Source organism: Chaetodon trifascialis, chromosome 5 (assembly GCF_039877785.1).
Source record: "Chaetodon trifascialis isolate fChaTrf1 chromosome 5, fChaTrf1.hap1, whole genome shotgun sequence".
Taxonomy (NCBI): Eukaryota; Metazoa; Chordata; class Actinopteri; order Chaetodontiformes; family Chaetodontidae; genus Chaetodon; species Chaetodon trifascialis.
Genome location: NC_092060.1, coordinates 19328011 through 19347500, shown reverse-complemented (window position 1 = coordinate 19347500; position 19490 = coordinate 19328011). Strand labels below are relative to the sequence as shown.

At 42.3% G+C, this 19490-nt stretch overlaps 2 protein-coding genes across 4 annotated transcripts in view; one reads left to right on the top strand and one right to left on the bottom strand.

Moving 5' to 3' along the window:
- flrt1b (fibronectin leucine rich transmembrane protein 1b) overlaps positions 1-3782 on the bottom strand; it is a 33950-nt gene extending 30168 nt beyond the window's left edge. Inside the window, exon 1 of the mRNA XM_070962524.1 lies at positions 3715-3782. The gene's annotated coding sequence lies outside the window, so the exon portion shown is untranslated. The remainder of the gene's footprint in view (positions 1-3714) is intronic.
- macrod1 (mono-ADP ribosylhydrolase 1) overlaps positions 1-19490 on the top strand; it is a 111030-nt gene that overhangs the window by 54579 nt on the left and 36961 nt on the right. For all 3 annotated transcript variants that reach the window (XM_070962591.1, XM_070962590.1, XM_070962589.1), the window contains exon 4: positions 10698-10727. In XM_070962591.1, coding sequence (XP_070818692.1) covers positions 10698-10727 — 30 coding nt within the window. The remainder of the gene's footprint in view (positions 1-10697; positions 10728-19490) is intronic.

The window sequence follows — 19490 nt, the reverse complement described above, 5'->3', positions numbered from 1 at the left end:
GGTACGCCTCACAATTAATTTGCATTTATTACCTTTGGGCAGTTCTTTCACAAAACAGTTAACTCAGCTTAGCCCTTTGGGTGCTGCATACACAGTGATGTTAAATGTAGCTTTCACTGGCAGGTCATGGCCGGGTGCAAAACACTGCCACACCCTTACTTCATCCGAACATGCAAAAAACAATTATATGTGCACAGCTGTAGAGGGCTCCTGTGGGTCCCCTGGGGTCCTGGTTCTGGGTGCAGCTGCACCACTAGCACCCTCTGGTGCTCCTCCAGAGATACGTACAGTAGACTCCCAAGATTCAGTCGGACTCAGTTCAAGCGACTCCCGTAATCCGACTCACAGTCGCAGTCAGAATGAGACAATAATATTGTCACCAGTAAGTTTGGATCTCGTAATGTCATCGACATTTGACAGCATAGAAAATAAGAGGAAATACTGAGATCTCGGACGATATTTACATTTATACATATATAAATGACACAAACATTATACGTCATACGTCAAACTGTCTTTTAAAGAACTGTAACCATGATACGTGCTTTACAGTTTTATGACCTGGTCAGTGCTTGTTGTAATGTCAATGGTACAGATATCTGCATTAAGCTAATTTTGTCAGATTTATTGACTGGTCTCTACTAGAAACTGGTCAGGTTACACTTAACAGATGTACCATTTAATATTTTAATGTAAAGCGATGGTGGACACAGTAACGTGTGTAATCAGGTTTTCAGGGAAGCGTTCGTTCATCACAGTTGTGCAGTACGCTGTCATGTGCACTGATTGTGATGTTGTAGCATTGCATTTCGTCAAATTGTAATACTTTTTCCTCATCATACAAAATCAAATAGTGATGCTAATTGCATCCTGTTATAATAGGGGATCATTTAACAATCAGTTTAATATTTTTTTTCATTTTGTGTTACAGTTTCCTTAATGAAAAATAGCAGTCATATTCCTACAGGAGCCATTAGCGCGTCTGTGGTAAATTACTGTAATTTATGGTCGAGCTATCCCTCATGGTATCAGTTTAATAGTGCCTGTGCAGGCAATTATTGTCTTAAGTAAAAGTAGGTTAAGGGATGCAATCCCTTCAAATTCCCAGCAAAAAACATGCAAAATATTAATATAACCAACAACTAAAAATGAAAACAGTCTCATGGTGCTGATTAGAGTTAGAAAGAGTAGGTGTGTAACAGGTTGTAGGGGCAGAATATGAATTAGACTCAGGCACTCATAAACTTTTGATTTGATAAAGTTGGCCCAAAAGTAAATACTTACTATGTCGTCCTCTGTATTAAACAGTAGAACTTTTGCACTGATGATTGTGAGTTTGTAAGTAAAATGCTGTGGTTAGTTTGCATTCACCTGCACCACCTGGGTGTTCAACTAAAGCTAAACTAGTCAGACCACAGAAGGCCAATATAAAGCCTCGGTCACACATTTGCATGGGTGTACCCGTATGTTCTTGCTGATGAAAGCAAATATCAGACCAGTACTTTACCCATTATTACCTGTTTAGTTGTTAAAGGTAAAAAAAAAAAAAGACAGCTTGAACATCTGGGTGATGTTTGGTCAGCTGAGCCTTCAAGTGTGTTACATGACCACCGTATGTTAGTGGTGATTACAAAATGAGCCACATAAGCTCCAAGACTGTGATGCGACACGCTAATATCACCTCACTGTGTTACATTGCGATGTATGCCAGTACATACAGCCTGCACTGGCGTACAGTAAGTCACCATATTAGGATTAATTATTAATTATAGATTAAAATGTCAGAACTTTGAATGAACTCATTCACCATTTTCTCTGTGAAATGTTAAAGATAATTACCAATTGCAATCACAAATCAGCCATCGCCATAATTTATGCTGTTAAATGATTTGCATGGTCTCAGCAACAGCCAAAAACATGAAACAAACTAGTAATCAAAGCTGCCATCATTTCTTTTTTTCTTAATTGATTAATCCACCAGTCATTTTAGCATTACTTATTTCAATCAAAGTTCAGCTTTTCACTGTGTTTTTTTCCCCTATTGTCCGTCAAACCTGCCAGGCTGTCTCTGTCAAATGTTTATTGATAATCTTATTGAACTGGCTTCAAACTTTTTTCTCTGGCTTTTTGCTCTCTCAATGCCAGCGTGCCTGCTGGGTGTTTCTGTTTGAGTTGTTGAGTACACAAACTGTAGCCAACTGTTGTATTAACTATGGACACGAGTGGGTTCACAGCAGAAGAACATAAAGTGAATACATCTACCCATCAGTCGGCCATCGCTGCACCGCATCACTGTACTCATTTGCATGAAGTTGAACTCTGGTCAGCGTTCTCCCATTCCTATACTGTTTGAGACCTCTCTGTCCTATCTCGCCATGAATTCGAAACCAGCCGCTTTGTGTCGTATTGTCCCTGCAGGTGTGAACGCACGGTAACGACGTACAGGTAATTATTGACGTTAGGGTCCATCACATGTCAGCTTAACATTGAACCAGATCAGTTCAAAGTACTGCGAGTTTTTGTTCCACCTCACATGTAGGCATCTTGAAGAGCCTCATCAAAAAGTCAGATACAATGAGATGCTTGTGTTATAAAGATGAAACGGCGTTTCTCTTTCTTCACCGCGTGGTCTCAGGACGTCAAAGCCACAACCTTGAGGTGAAATAAAGGTCTTCATATTGAAGTGGGAATAAGACAGCAGGAAGCTTGAAAACACATCCACAGTGAAATACCGGAGCTACATTTGCTGGAGGGCCAAGGAAAGCCAATAAGACCCAGATCTTCAAAATCATTATTTTTTATATTTTAATAATGTTTTTCATCTTTTTAGCCTTACGGGAACTCTGTGTCCCCACACTGATCTGTCTGTGCTGTTTGTTTGGATACCATAAATGAATACTCTTTAAAATGCTTAATGCATACAGTATTAGATGGTTAATCTCTATCCTTCTCTGCTGAAAAAACGGTGTTTTGTTTCATCTTCGGGATCAATTCAGCCGTACTATGATCTTATACAGTCTCACATATCTGCATCTGTGCTGTGCTGTATCAGTAGCTCTGTCCTTTTTTCCATAAGGACACCAGCAAATTGATTGGCATTCTCAAGTGGACCAACTAAATGATGTCTAGAAATTAAATGACCGAAAGAGGTGTAATGGTAGTTAGGACAAGTGGGTAGTGGAGAGGGAGAGGGATGGAGGGGGAGGCAGGAGAGGGAGGAATACACAAACAGGTTGCTCTGGGGCCTGGGGAATAAGGAGGAGAGGGCGCGGAGAGCAGAGAGAAAGAAAAATAAGATGGAGGGCTACAGAGAGCAGAGAGCGAAGAGGGTTTAACAGAGAGCTTCACCTGAAGGAGATTTTAGCCTTTTTCCCATCATCATCATCATCATCATCATCATCATCATCATCATCATCATCATCATCATCATCATCATCATCATCACTACTCCTGACTTTTAACATAATCTCACACACACTTTCACACACTCACAGGTGGTTAAAGCAACAGTAAATGAGCGCTTTCACCCTCTCTTTAGTCTCCCCTTGCCAACTTCTTCCTCCTCCTCCTCCTCCTCCTCTGTCTGGCCAGTTTTTGAGCATTGAACTCTTGTCCTTCCCTGATGCATCAATCTGCCCAGCTGTCCATCCTTCTATGTCTCTCTCCCTCTATGTGTCTCTCTCCTCTTTTCACCCCCTCAGTGTGATTACTTACCTCCCAGGAAAGAAGTACACTCCATCTTGTTGTTTTATGTTCCCAGCAAATTTAGTCCTGCGTCTCCCTTCTCCACCCTCAACTCTCTTTCACTTTGTCTCTGTCTCTCTCACTCACTCCTCGTCACCCCTCCCTCTCTCTCTCTGTCTCTCCCTCCCCCTCCCTGAGCCCTCCCTCCATCCCCCTGACACCTTGCACTCTCCTCCTTCACTCTCCCCCAGTCAACTTACCCACCCTCCTCTTCTCCCTCTCTCTCGCTCTGTATGTAGTTGTGTAACTTATCACCCTGATCCCTTCCCCTCTCTGATAATTGGTGTGTCGCGGCAGCAGATGCTAGCATGCTTTATTTAGCTGCTGACTATTAGCTATTACAATTAGTCATCTAATACCAATAAGAAAAGATACTCTTAGCCTCCATATATTCGGCGCCATGGGAGAAGGCAGTTTTGTGTGTTTGCTTTTGACCATGCAACAACTGTGGCCAGTGCGTGCACACACCTCAAACACTCTGTCTCTCTCACACACACATGCAGTTCGACTCGGTCAGCAGTCGACTGGGTAGACGATACATGTGGGTTTTAACAGATGGTGAAACGCTTTCCCTCGAGTATCAATATTACTCTCTCCTTCTCTCTCTCTCTCTAATTAACTAGGTTTCAGTAACAAACCTTTGGGCTTTGCCGTTGCCATGGTTACCCAAACTCTGTCTCGATTGTCTGCATTTGTATGTGTGTGTCCGTGTGGCTGTACGGCGTATGTGCGTGCAGATGTCTTATTGTTCACATCCCCTCTGTGTGTGCACCCTCGTGTGTGTGTGTGTCTGTCCATGTGTCTGTAACTGCATGATCGTGCATACACATGAGTGTTTTGGTTGCTTTGATGCCTTTATTTCCCCACAGGGCTCAGAGGCTGGTCTCAGGCACCACGAACAGCAGAATTACATGGGATCATTGATAATTTATCATAGGTCTATTGTACCTTACATAAGACAATCTTAATAATTATATAATCCCATGAATAAAGATTGCAAGCAAGATGAATTTAAAGTGAGGAGATAAAACAAAAATTAATTCTGTGCTGGTATCAGGCGAGGTAAAAGTTAAACTTGAATTTGAACTTGGTGCAATTTCTGCGAAAGGCAAAATAAAATGAAAATAGGATGTAGGATTATAGTTTCTGAACTGCCTGGGCAGCCAACCATGTGTACAATTATGAACTCACGTATAGTGTTCCCCGTACCTACTATAGCAAGAGCATATTGTAACGCTACCAGAAGTGCGAGCAGTCAACCCGACATTAGCGTTTGATACATTTTTTAACAGGCTGCAGTGAAGTAGAGCGCAGAAGAGCATTGTTAAGGCTTCAGCGTGCTTCAACCAAACTAGGAGACAGCATGTTGTCTGACCACGTCTGAAGGGAAGAGCTCGGTGTCGTTTGTGATTGATTCATTAGATCGTGCGAAGTGGAGAAAACACTTTCTCTCTATGAAGGCGTTCTTGGTGTTGCACTCAGTTGTGCTCATTAGGAAAAGGGAAACAGCTTGAGGAAGGAGTTTGAAACCCTCCTACTTTTGCACCTGTGCACACCTGGTCAATCCCTACATGAAGAGACATGATTGTGGGTTTCGGTCTTTTCCAAAAAAAAAGTGTCAGGCGCAGTCGTCTCAAGCTGACATTGGAAAGGTGTGGGGGCGGGGTGGTTCAGAGGCCAGGTTCAGACTAACATTTGCACAGCATGGAAAACTCACAGCCCTTTTATTCATTTAAAGAAAAACAGAGAGCTCTGAAAATGGTGGCATAGTTGGGCAAAGGGGTTTAATCTTTCAACTTCACCCTGCAAGGTGCTTCATTGGCTGATTGAGTACATTTACGCCCACACTCCGGGCAGATTACTTTGTAAAATGAGCTGCATTTCTACCCTTCCTTCATTCCTCTTAGTCTTATAAAACATGGTGCAGTGTTTTGGGGTCTGCCGTTGAAGTGATGGATCTATTACTCAAGCTGGACTACCTGGATTATATTTCACTGTCTCACCAGTACCTGAAGCATCACGTCCCCACCAACATAGTATTTATTTTTACGCAGCGCTTTTTATTCTGAACGCTCACTTAGACAGCAGCCACTTTGTTTGAAGGCCATGACATGACATGCGATGCCCCGGATCTTTTACGTTGCCTTTATTGATATCAATTTAGATGGATAAATAAGTTTGCAATATTCAAAGTTGCAAAGTTCAAGTGACACAATTCCATGCATGCTATTCTGCTGGCAATGCACATCGTAATTCTGGGGCTATTTAGTGAACATTTGGAGCCTTATTTCTCTTATTCCTGCTGAAAGCTGTCCAAACACAGACAGTGTCCTCTCACTGAGACATTTCCTGCAGCTACAATGATTGCAGAAAAAGATTTCAGCAATCTAAAACATCAGTAACCACCAGGCTTTGGTGTCATTCACTCAGAAGGGCTTCTTTTGATACACCATTTTGCAGCAGCCGTTCATCAGTTTTACTGGGAGAAATCCATCGCAGAGGAGGCAGAGATACAGATTTCCACACTGATGCCAGCCTCAGTAATCAAGAAGGCAATGCAGCCATAAAACATGCTGTGTTTTGAGTAACAGGACAGAGTTTTTTTCTTCACTGGAGGAATTTCACTATCGCTGCGTGAGTGTGCTCTTTGAGCTTTATTGTGACAACATTATGGGAAACGTTAGACATCAGCTGACATAGATGTAGACGAAGCAGGTAGCGGCTGAAAAAATACATTTCCTGAAATGCATTAAACATCATAAACTGACACATAACAGTAAAAACATCCACAGGCATATTTTTCATTTAAAGTGCACTGAAGGAACCCGTTAGTGCTGTTTCCCTGATTTCTTGGCCAGGATTTATCCACCTGCTCTTAAACTGTGACAACCTTTTAGTCTCAGAGTGTGAGGCGACCGCCGGTCCCATATGCCATGTGTCTTCTGCTCAACATGAGAAAGTTTAACCACTGATAATGTATTATGACAAACTATGGTATTAGAGGTAAAACTGAAGTGGATGTTAAAAAAAAAAAACCTCTTTTTTCTGATGACATGTCCACATATTCATCTGAAAGTAAACCTAATCACTCCCATTGTGTCGGTTGCACCAACTCAAACTTTGTATAATTATAATGAAAGTGTTTAATAAGTGGAGATTTGGCTAGATTAAAATGGGTTGCTGCATTAAATCAAGTTCTTTCATAAAGATTAGCTTGAATGAAATATTAACACCCAGTATCTGAGAGGTGTATGTGTGATGTAGCGAACTGAACCAAATGATCGAACTAGCATTAGCCTGCTAACAGGTGACCTGTTTAGATTGAAAAGTAAAAGACATGTCTGACCTGATACTTGATTAATATCAATACGCTAAATGACCAAATAGCATGAGTTAGGTTTGCTTCATCGGATATTTCCCTCTCAGTTTAAACTGCATGAACATAACAGAGCAATACCTTTATAGATTTTACGGTTATGTTTGATACATCATTTTGCCCCCTAAACCTTTTTGGCAGCTATGTTTTGGCTTTGTGATGCGACTGTGACTTACACATTAAGTCTGACCGGCTGAGTGTAACGCAATTTAGTAAACTGCTACTTTAAAACTAGCTTGTCACTAAGAATGTCCCTGGTGTCTCAGTTTGGCTCACCAGTCCACACCATCAACACCAGCACTGTGATAGCTGTGGTTTGGGTTCAGATCTCCATGTTGCAGCTGTATCATCTGTCCTTCGGGCAGATGTGTCTTCATTTCAAATGGAAAACCTGCATCACACAGGAGTTTTTGCACTTGTATGGCCTGCACTTTGTCGGCATGGATGAATTCAGGGAGACCGGGGTTATTGTTCAAACTTGTGGTTTAGATGTCATTACTCAGAAACCTCTGTGTGTCTGTGTTTAACTTGTCAAGTCAAAGTTTTCACATGCAATTTTCACATGAGTCACAATATTGATTGAAACACTAAAAGTCAAATGTCACTTCTGCCTTACATGCGGGGTCTGTTGTAACAGCATATGGGGGCAATTCTACCTTCATATAAATACAGAAGACAACACTGAACTCCCAGAATACACAATTAAATATCCATTGAACAATTAAATCCAGGTTAATTAAAACAGTGCAATTAATCATATAATTACACAAATATAAAAACAGTGTATAATGAATAACAACAGACAGCTTTGAAAAGCATGAGCCATCATTTTGTCTGTTGGCAGGCTGAGAGGAATCACCACAGAGCACGTGGAGGTTCTGTCTCTGATTGGTTCAGTTTGAGATGTTACAAATGCACTGTGTTAAAATGTGTAATAATTAAATGGCTGCAACCAGTACAATACAAGGCTACTATTACAAACATAACAGCTGAAAAAATGTCATTGCTAAGCTGGACGCCGTTTTGATGGTGTCATAACACAGTGTTATAATTACCCCCAATGACTCAAGCTGCCCTGCTGGCTGGAAACAATGCAGGTAACATTTGACAAAGACATCAAACATGAGGCGGTCATCAAAACTAGACATTAAATTCGTGGATATTAGAGGTAAAGATACTATGAGGAAAACAGTATAGATGAAGAAAAAATTGTATTGCAGAAAATTTTAAGAGGCAGCAGTTTTTGCAGGCGAAGAGGGATCATCACAGACCATGTGCATAATGAGTTTCAGGGTTTGTCTTGTTTCTGATTGGTGCAATTTGAGATGTTACAGTTGCGTCTTTGTCCATTTGCCGCCGGTCTCCCCCATTAACAAGACCCAGTGTGTGATATCACTTGTTTGTACAGCCTGCAGCTAATCAGGAGACGATGAATGGGAGACTTAATGGAAACATTTTATTTGTCTTAGCTTTTAAATCTGAATGAGCTTTATTTCAGGTCCTCATGAGATGTATCAGCTCTTAAACAAGCTGAAATAATCTCATACTGTCACATTAGATAATTGCCTTTTATTTTAAGTTCGTACTGTATGGAGCTGCACATTTTCAAATTAGAGAGCGGAGGTGTTCACTTTGGGAGACGTTACTGAGGCAGTGTTTCACATATACAGAGACATATAGTGTGTTTAAAAGCTGAAATTAAGTGGGATTTACCATTAATGAGGCAGTGGGGGAAATGTTGAGGAGGATTCTTGAGAGAGAAAGACAGCTGTAGGATTTAGTCTGTCTACTTCGCTCTCTAAAACCAACTTGCCTGATGCGCTGTCTGAGTGTGTACCCAGTTGGCACAATGCCTACTGGCAAAGAGTAACTAAAATGAGAGACGTCCCCTGTGTGTTCTGACGTAACTTTGTAACGGTCGGAGAGAGATTATGTGCTTATCAGATTTTCCTAACATGGTCACAGCAACCCAAATTGGATCCACGAGCAGGGAAAGAATGTGGAAACATGATTTTTATGAGTTTGTGGTCAGGTTAGTGTTTTCTGGAAGTGCAGATGTCCCCGGGCTAGCGCTGCTGACTCCACACGTTTATGGATATGCGGGTGTGAAAAACACTTGCATATCACATATGTCAGGCGCAGCAGCGGAAAGCTTTATCACCCTGCCAGCAATTTACACTATTTTACATGTGCAGTGGCGTGATTCAAGTGGGAAAGGTAATGATTTGGGACACACTGGTCACTGCTAGCATTAATTCTCTGCTTGCCTCGCGTTAGAAAGAGCTCATTATATTGTTATTTTATTCAAGCTACTGTCACCCTCTTGTTATCCAGGTAGAAAGTGACTTTTTTCATAACTAAAAGATCAATCTGACCATATTGCTTGCCTGTTTCTTCTCACAGAGTTGTTTATTTCGCTTTGGAGTGGAGCCTCAGCATGAGTTTATTTATTAGCTTTCCAGCCAGTGAAGCAACTCATTTTTACCGTGCAAAGCTTCTCGGTCCTCAATGACAGAACGCAGAGCCTGCTGGTCCTCATTCTATCCATCTAATCAGGGACTGAGTTACACCTGTAACACCAGGTGAATGCAATCAGCTCGCTGGCTGGTAAAACCAGCAACACCAATAACAAATTATCTTCTGAAGGACAAATGTGGAGACGCTTTTTCCCCCCCAGCATGTAAATATAAGCAAAGGCTTCAAGTTATTTTAGTACACAGAAGTTCAGCCAATTAGATATAAAACTTGATTAAGTCTCAGGAGTGCAGAGTTTCTGAGCAGCACACCCACGCACACAACAGTGCAAATGAAGAAATGTTCTGAACTCATCTGTTAATAAATGCGGTGATGAGGTGTTTTTTAACTCTGCGGTGAAAGGTCAAGGTAGTGCAGGGCCCAGTCTGCGTCTGCGACCACAAAATATGGTTTTACACTGATTAGAAGGAACGAAATAGTGAGATCTCTGTTGCAAGCGAGCAGTCAAAACTACCAACGCAACCTTGAATTCAGCGTTGGTCAGTATTGCATTTTCTATTAGTTGTTACTCAGGCTGCAGCGAACCATTTTCATTATTGATCAATCTTTATTTATTCAATTAAAAATGCCCATCACAAATTTGGAAAGCCAAACGCGATGGCTTCAAACGTCTACAATTGACGTACAGAAAAGCAGAAAATCCTCACTTTTGAGGAGCTGCAACCAGGAAATTATTTTTTTTAATTTTAAATGATTTACATCAATTCAGTGTATTGAGAAAAAAAAGAAGAAAAAGAAATCAAAACTTCTCTAGCAGTTTGTTTTAGGTTTGATTAGGGTTGCAATTAATAGTTATTTTCATTATTGCTTGATCTGTCCATTATTTAATCAATTGACATGCAATTCTCACAAATCCAAAACCCAAAGATATTGAATTTAAACTAGAGTAACGAAACATGTGGGATGTTGGAACAAGAGAATATTATATCGCCATATTGCCGGTTTGATGTATTGATTCATTGATTAATGCTTCCAGCTGCAGTTGCAGGGTTTCAGGCTGGTCTTTTTCATGAATTTTTCCTCTTTCTCGTCTCTCTTTCAGCAAACAAGACTCTGCTCGGCGGAGGTGGAGGTAAGTCACAACCTGTCCGATCCATTGGTTGTGTGCGTTTGTGCGCTTGCCAAGCTGCTTGTTGTTATTAATAGCACAGCTTTGTGGTGCAAATGGCCCTCTCTGGACACCAAATAATTTAAAATCTCCTTCTTTTAATCAGATGATGCAGTGCAATGCACTAAGCACAGAGTGTGTGTATGTGTGAGTGTTTTATGTGAGTGGTGTGTCTGTCTGTACTTTGCTTTGTGCTTGCTAGCAGGTAGCTCTTTGTTTTTGCAGGTGTTCACCATGCGTTTGCATGCTGCGCCGTGTGTGTCTGTCTGCCTATGTTCATGTGTGTGCGTGTGTGTGTGTGCGCGCCCAGGTGCTAAGTCGATATTTCATAATTTATGGGTGTGAAGTGCGGTGGATATAAACAGTCATTTTTCAGTGTATTGTTGACTCAGTACTTTGCTGCGTGCGTGTGATGTTGGACGTCCATGCCCAATCGATACTTGTAATAAATCTGTGCAACTAGTGCGGCAGCCGCATTCACTTAAACATGTACACACACACTCCGTTCCACCTGTGTGTGTGTGTGTGTGTTAATGCTTGCAAATTTGGCTGCCGCGTTTGCCTGTGGTTGTTTTCTTTTTCTTGATTCGGGCAAACAGCTTTAGCCTTTCAGACCAGCTCACTTGCACTGCCATTTCCGATTTGTATGTGTGTATGCATGCATGTGTTTTTGCTTCCCAGTCTCCATGGTGACCTATCGAGCGGCACACCTGTATGTGCACTGTGTGTGTGTGTGCGTGCATGCGCATACGTGTGCCAGTTCACAGCAGTGCATTTGCCTGCCTGCAGAAGTGAATTTGTTTGCCTGAAGTGTTCTGTTGGAGCAGTAAGTCCTGAGTGTACACACATACACACACACACACCCACCCACCCACACACACACACACACACACACACACACACACACATAGACAGGCCGGCTCCACCCTTTCTGATATACACCAGCTGAGCCTCAAGCCATAAAAATGGCCTGCACACTGTTGTGTCCTGTGGCTTCGCATACACACACGCATACACACGCATGCATTCAGTCAAGCACCTCGAGATCTACAGCATCGTTTGATGTTGTCCTCAAGTCTCTGATGGCGCTACAAAGACAGATGGTTTCTAGAGAGGCTGTGAATATGTGTGTGCATCAGACTGTGCGCATGTGTGTCTCTGAAAAGCATGTTTATGTTGTTCGCTCTGGTTTAGTTATTTAAAAAAATTAATTCAGTTAAATTTAAGCACAACATCTGTTTTAATTTTGAAATTATCCACTGACTGGCTGGAGGAGGCTGTTTTTTTTTTTTTTAATCTGTGTCTCCATGTCCGTTTTTATCTGCCACCCTGTACCAGCTTCTCTGCTGCTCCGCTGATTTCTCTCATCTCTTTCTTATTGTATTTATTTCCATCTCTCTGTGTCTCTTTCCAGCTCTGCCCTTGGGGGTTTGCTAAGGCAGAAAGAGCCTACAGTAGGTGTTAATTAGAGAGAGAGGTAAAGGGAGAGAAGAATGGAACAAACAAGAGAGACGGGAGGGAGATGATGGTTAGAGGGAGAAGACGGGAAAGACAAAAGCAGTGAAGGGCCAGTAGATAACAGACAGATGCAGGAGCCAAATGAAAAGAAAAACATGGTGTACTCCTTCATTGGCAGAGATCATGCTCTGCATTGAGTAACCAAGCATTCATTCAGCTTTAGTGAGCTGTTTTTTTTTTCATCAGAGGTGAAGCAACAAAAGGTCTTTACAGTGCTTTACTACTCAGTCTCAAGGGTACCTGGGTAAATGTCATTCAGTTAGATCAAACGCACACCTGCCGACATTGTTTTCGCACTTCAATCTGGAGGAGTGCTGAGCTCAGGCAGCGCATCAACAACAAACTCAAGGGCAGGAAATTAACCTTTTTTTATGTCCACTGGCTGCAGTTGCTCATTTATTCCAGAGCTTATCTGCCATTTCAACGTTTCACTGCTTTGATTGATTTTCTAAATAGAAGAGACAACGTAGATGACGATTGGAGGTTCAGTCAGCCAGACAGTTACCAAGAAATATGTTTATATATATCTATATATACATGTATGTTTTGAATGAATGCCATAAAAATTCCTGGAGCCATGACTCACACTTTGAAATCTGTACTTGTTTGTTCTTTCAAGTCACCATATGTCATATATATATATGTGTGTGTGTGTGTGTGTGTGTGTCTGTGTGTGTGTGTATGTGTATGCGTGTGTGTGTGACCTGGACACAAATGGCATCAGCCAACTGAGCAGTCTATTGGGATGAGACTTCATTTCAGGACATGTCATGACAGTTTCACATGTGGGTCCACAGAAATGTGAAGTATACTGAGTCCAGAGTTACCTCGTTTGCATGCTTTGCAGAAGTCTAGTGTGTGGGATTTAGGCGGATCTGTTGGCAGAAATGGAATCTTTTTCATAAGTATATTTACATTAGTGAAAAAATGAAGAATAAGAATAAGAATAAGAATGAAAATAAGAATTCCTGCGTTTTCGTTACCTTAAGGACCAGTCTGTAGGATTTAGTGGCATCTAGTGGTGATTGCATCAACTGAATACCCGGCTGAATAACACGGCTGCTAAATAACCAAAGGGCCTCTATAAAGCCAGTGTTTGCTTTGTCCATTCTGGGCCACTGTAGAAACATGGCGGTGCAGCATGGCGTGGTCCGCGCAAGAGGACCTGCTCCCTCTGTAGATATAAAGAGCTCATCGATGAGCTCAAAACACAATTATAGGTGATTATGAAAACATACTTAGAAATATTATGTTCCATTTTTGCCAATTGATCCCCCTAAATGCTATGACGTGTTGTACTTGTGTATGATAACTTAGTGATCAAACAGAGACACAGTTGCAAACACAGACAGCTACTATCAGAGAGTCTGTTTGCAGTCTGTGGGGACAGAGTGCACAGGATGTGAACCAGCCAAGAAGACAGCGCCCGTCTATGATTGGTTTAGATGTTTTAAGATATCCAGGCAGAGCACACAATAGATGAGCACGGTCCCAATTAAAATTTCATCCACTTACATTTTTTAATTTGGTGGGGAAAAGAACAAAATCTTCTCACACTGGATTTCTTGCAGAGCTGAAAAGCCAGGCTGAATTTGTGTGTGCTGACATCTTTCATCAGTCTTCCAGCACGGGGACGGGGGTTTCATACCCTGCACTGGAAGTCTCCTGGCCCCTGTGTCTCTGCAGCCCCCTCTCTGCTTTCTCCTTGTCTGGATGAGGAGAAGAATGCAGGCGGAGGACAGGCTTGTCTGCTTGCCTTTCAGAACAAGACAGCATGAATTGTGAATAAAGGGAGAGAGCAGAAGATTGGTTTTGGGGCGCTGAGATGAGATGAGAGGCAAAGCGCACTTAGTGTACCTTCCACATACAGACAGTGCTGTCAGTGTCTCAGCCGCATACATAAATTCACCTGTTTCACTGCTGTTAGTCGTGTTTGTGTATGTGTGTGTGTGTGTGTGTGTGTGTGTGTGTGTGTGTGTGTGTGTGTGTGTGTGTGTGTGTGTGTCTGCGTGAATAAGTTCATACTAACATTTAACAGGTTGCTCTGTGCTTGTGTGCATACATGTGTAAGTTTGTGTGTACACAAGTATGTATATACAACTGTGTGTGAAGCAGTGTGTGTACGTGCATCCACCACCAAGACCCATCCTAAATGTTGCCTTGGCAACAAGCTGACTGAAGTAAATGAGTGTCCTGGCTCTGCTGAGGGATTGTGGGAAAGCAATATGCCAGCGTTCCGCCCCATTAGTTTGACGGACAGCCTGTTTGGCCTATAAGAGGTCAGCTGGCAAGGGCAGCCATATTAGTATTCCATAGGAGAGACCTCGGGATTGGTTTTACTCTAATGTCAATCTACCTGTGTGTGTGTGTAAGTGTGTGTGTGTGCTTGGACTTGCTACACAGTGAGGACAGGAACATGTTTTAACCAGCAGAGTGAGGACATTTTGGTCAGTCTTCACAGGGGGCGTTTTAAAGGTTTAGACTTGGTTTTAAGAGTTAGGTTAGAATAAGGTTTAGGTTAGGGTCAGGGTAGAGATCAGGGTTAGGCATGTAGTTGTGATGGTTAAGGTTAGGGTGAGGGGCTAGGGAATGCATTGAGTCAATGAGAGTCCTCACAAGGCTAGAAGTGCAAGTGAGTGCGTGGGTGGGTGTGTGTGTGTTTGCGTTTTCATGTGTGCGTGGGTGTGTTTGTAAGGGCGGGTGGAGGAGGCTTGCAGGAGGTAAAGCTTGTCCTGGCATATAACATTGCAGGCAGGTGTGTGTGTGTGTGTGTGTGTGTGTGTGTGTGTGTGTGTGTGTGTGTGCATGTGTGTGTGTGTGTGTGTGCATGTGTGTGTGTGCGTGTGTGTGTGTGTGTGTGTGCGTGCCAATGTTTGTTTGTGTGCCCTGCTGGGGGTTGCAGGCTCCTTGCCAGGTAAGCATATCGCCAATTATCACTTCCCAGTCCCACTACTTCTCTGGCTCCCTCCCTCCCTCTCTCCCCCAGAGTCACTCAATACATGGCCCATGAGGGAGACATGATACAACCTAAACTGGTCAACCGCCTGCTTAGCTGGCTGGTCAATGGCCTAAAGAAGCCAAAACACTCATTTCTACCCGCTTTCCTGCATCCATCCATCCATTGCACCCTTTTAATCCATTCTCTTCTCTGAACCCTGGATTAACATTCATCTCCCCTCTTTTGTTTTTCACCTCCCTCACTCTTTTCACCTGCACACCTTTTTTTTTTTTACATTTGATCCCCTTCCAAACCCATTTCTCTTTGTCCAACTGTGCTCTTCAATCCCCCGTCTCATCTCTCTCTGTCCCTGTGTGAGTCTCCATTGTTTTTTTATATCGCCATCCCATCTCTGAATCCCTGGAAGACCAGGCTTCAGTCATACAAAACGTTGTGTGATGTGATATTTGTATGGTAATGAAGGCTAAATAATTAATGTTTTGGGGTTTTTTTAGTATGGAAATAAGTTTGACACTTCCTAAAAGATTTTTGTAATATAAATTAAATTCATGACTAATTCATTATAATCTGTTGATGTGTGTTGGTGGCATTAGGTGTAGCCAATTATGGCTGATTGTTGAGTAGTTCAGGTACTGCATTTGCATGTGATGGAGTCAGTGGAGTATGTATCCTCAGACACTGCAGTGATGCTAATTTGGTTAGGGTTTCCCCTGTCGCCAGTGTTTAAATGAGGGATACATCAATACCAATACACTGTCCTGCATATTGAGTCAATATGAGTTTGACTTTATTATCTCCAACAGGAAATTGATTTGCAGCGAAGGCACAGATGAAAGAAACGTACACATTAAACATGTTTTAAAAACAGCAGTCACAAGCAGATCGGAGTGATTAAAGTTGTGTCTGAAATCACTCCCATTGTATTTGTGTTGAAAACTGCTAAAACGACTGTTCTGTTGAACAATAGAACAAAATAGTGCACTGCTTTCTGCTACCAATCCCTAAATGAAATACGTTGTATAGAAAATGACTCCACACCTCTCAGTGGTGGTACAAAATGATTATGATTCATAAGTGCCTGAAATCCGAATTTACTACTGAGTAGACTGTTGGGTGTGCATCATATAGCAGAAGTGATTGAGTGAAGGAGGAAGTGATGTCAGACACAGCCCACAGTTATTCTAGCTGCTTTATGAGAGGTACTTTGACACAATGGTGCTTTGAGCTAAATGCTAGTATGCTCACAGTAACAATGACAATATGAGGATCACCCTCTGAGTTTGGCATGTTAGCATGCTAACATTTGCCAACTACTACTAAACACCTAAAGTACAGCTTATAGGAATGCCATTAGTTTGGCTTGTATACAGTCATGAAGGAGGGCGGCATGGTGGCGCAAGCAGGTAGTGCGTAGTGCGCGTGCCTCACAGCAAGAAGGTTGCCGGTTTGATCCCCGGGCGGGCCCTTTCTGTGTGACGTTTGCATGTTCTTCCCGTGCATGCGTGGGTTCTCCCCGGGCACTCTGGCTTCCTCCCACAGACCAAAAACATGCTCATTAGGTTGATTGGTGACTCTAAATTGCCCCTATGTGTGAGTGTGAGTGTGAATGGTTGTCTGTCTTTGCATGTTGCCCTGCAATTGGCTGGCGACCATTTCAGGGTGTACCCCGCCTTTCGCCCGTTGACAGCTGGGATAAGCTCCAGCCCCCCCGCAACCCCGACAGGGATAGGCAGTATAGAAAATGGATGGATGGATAGTCATGAAGGATCAGACAAATTGAAATTTTGGCCTGATGGTGGCGCTTGAGAAGACAGAAGTCATCAGAGTTATGACAGTTGAATGTGCGTACTAATTCTATGGCAATCCCTCCAGAACTTATTGTGATGTTAAAGTCTGCAGTGGACTGACCACCCAACAGACTGACAATCAATATGTAGCGAGTGTGGCCAAAACCACAAGTAAAGTGGCGCATCTCTAATGACAAATGTCCATTGCATGTGAGACAATGCAGAAAGTAATGCAGAACAATTCTTAATTTTTCCCCCTTTTTTTTTATTGATTTCTTAATTTGCTCTTTGCAGTCTGAATAGATGAACTTGTTATTGTTCTGTAGATGTAATGAATAACATTGCCTCTCTCATTCACAGGCCATCCTTGACTAATAGACCTGTATATGTGTCTGAGCTGAAGAAGTACTGCTGGTGCAGCTTTACTTCAAACGCTTCTTTCATTTGCAGTTCCCCCTGTTCACGAATTCCCCCTTCGTATTTCTGACTGCATTGAAGTGACAGAACAGTGTCTGAATCTACTCAGTAGCGTGTGGTGCTCATGCTGGGCTATTACACCGGCTCCCACAGAGTCAGAAGTTACCACAGTCTGAAAGAAAGCTAACATGGGCTGTCTTCAGTGAATGCAGTTAGAGGGACAGCTCTCTGTATCAGAGAGGTGGGAGTCCTGGAGGGAATGAATAGGTGTATGGATATTTATTAACCCTGCTCGGCAGGTGCAGGCAATGTCCAGAGAGAGAGAGAGAGAGAGAGAGAGAGAGAGAGAGAGAGAGAGAGAGAGAGAGAGAGAGAGAGAGAGAGAGAGAGAGAGAGAGAGAGAGAGAGAGAGAGAGAGAGAGAGAGAGAGAGAGAGAGAGAGAGAGAGTTTGTCTCCTCTCTTTTCGTCTCCATTTGACAAGGAGCACTCTAAGTTAAACATGAGAAAAACAAAGGCTTTTTCAGCTAAAAGCACAAAGCACCATTCATGTGTAAGCGAACGCAGCAGAATATGTAGTCAAACTGACGTTACTTGCAGCTAAAAGGACAAGACGATTTGGCTGCATTTAGAAGATTTGCACCACCTGAAATATGAAACGACAGGAAGACCACTGCAGTAATGCCTTCATGCACTGTATATAAAATCTTTCTCCTGGGGAGTGGCGGAGAGACAGCATTAATCAGTTTGTCTGTGTTTCATTTTGGAGGGGGGGGGCTGTTTCCATAATGCAGAATACATTTGTAGTATATTTTTCTCATGCTTCCATGGCCGCAACTGCTCACATCCTGATGTTCTTATGTAACATGCACAATGTCAGAGAATGCCTGCAACTGCTCAATTTAAGTTTGGTCAGTATTCAAAATACACAAGGCAACCAGCTGCATTCAGCTCAACATTTTATTATAGAATATATCCAGGGAGAGGGCAGATAAATTTTTCCTTGAATGGGCAGTCTTCAAAGAAACTCATTCAACCTCCTACAGGGAGAGAAAGATGGCTGACAACAGGCCAGGAAAGGCATAGAAGTGTTCCACCAAGCCATCGCATTCTTCCACTAGTTGCTTTTACAGCAAGTCCCTTTTCATAGGCATACGATGCTGTCAGGCAGGACCAGGGCTGAAACCTGGTCATGGATGAGGTAATTGCACCACACCCCTTCAGCCGAACATGTGCAGGCTGCTCGCCCACCCACTCACAAACCTCTTTCTGGACACACAAACACACACATCATTATAGTGGTTTAAATATAGAGCCCTGATTGGACGCTGTGTGGAATATAAAGCACAGTGTGATAATTTACTAATGCTTTTTGACATGTACTCAATTAAAACAGTACAAAGACAATATATTTAATGTTTTACCTCATCAGCTTCATTGATTTTTGTCAAAATATGCTTATTCTGAATTTGATGCAGCAACACTTTTCAAAAAGTTGGTACAGGAGGAACAAATAACTGGGGAAAAAAATGCTCCAAAAACACCTGTTTGGATCATTCCACAGGTAAACAGGTTCATTGGTAACAGGTGATAGTATCATGACTGGGTGTGAAAGGGGCATTCTGGAAAGGCTCTGTCGTTCACAAACAAGGATGGAGAGAGGTTCACCACTTTGTGAACACATGATTGTGTAAAGGATATTACTGCATGGGCCTGGGAACTCCATTGACTGCAAACAAAGTTCATTTGCAAATGACTGCATCCTGTTTTTATTCATATTCCACTGTTTCAGCTTTTTTAGAATTGGTGTTGTAAAATATTCAGGTCATGCATGTCCATCACTGTTTTCCAGAACTGCATCTCTGCTAGATAAATATTAATCAAAGTTGGCTACATAGAATACCACTATTGAATAAATCCACGAGAGGTTAGCTCATGCATGCATTAAGATGTTGAAAATGCATTAATTTCATCAAGTTACCGGTGTGTGTGCATGTGTGGGAACCACAGAAAATGAATGGGGTTCACTGCTGGAACTATTGGTTTCC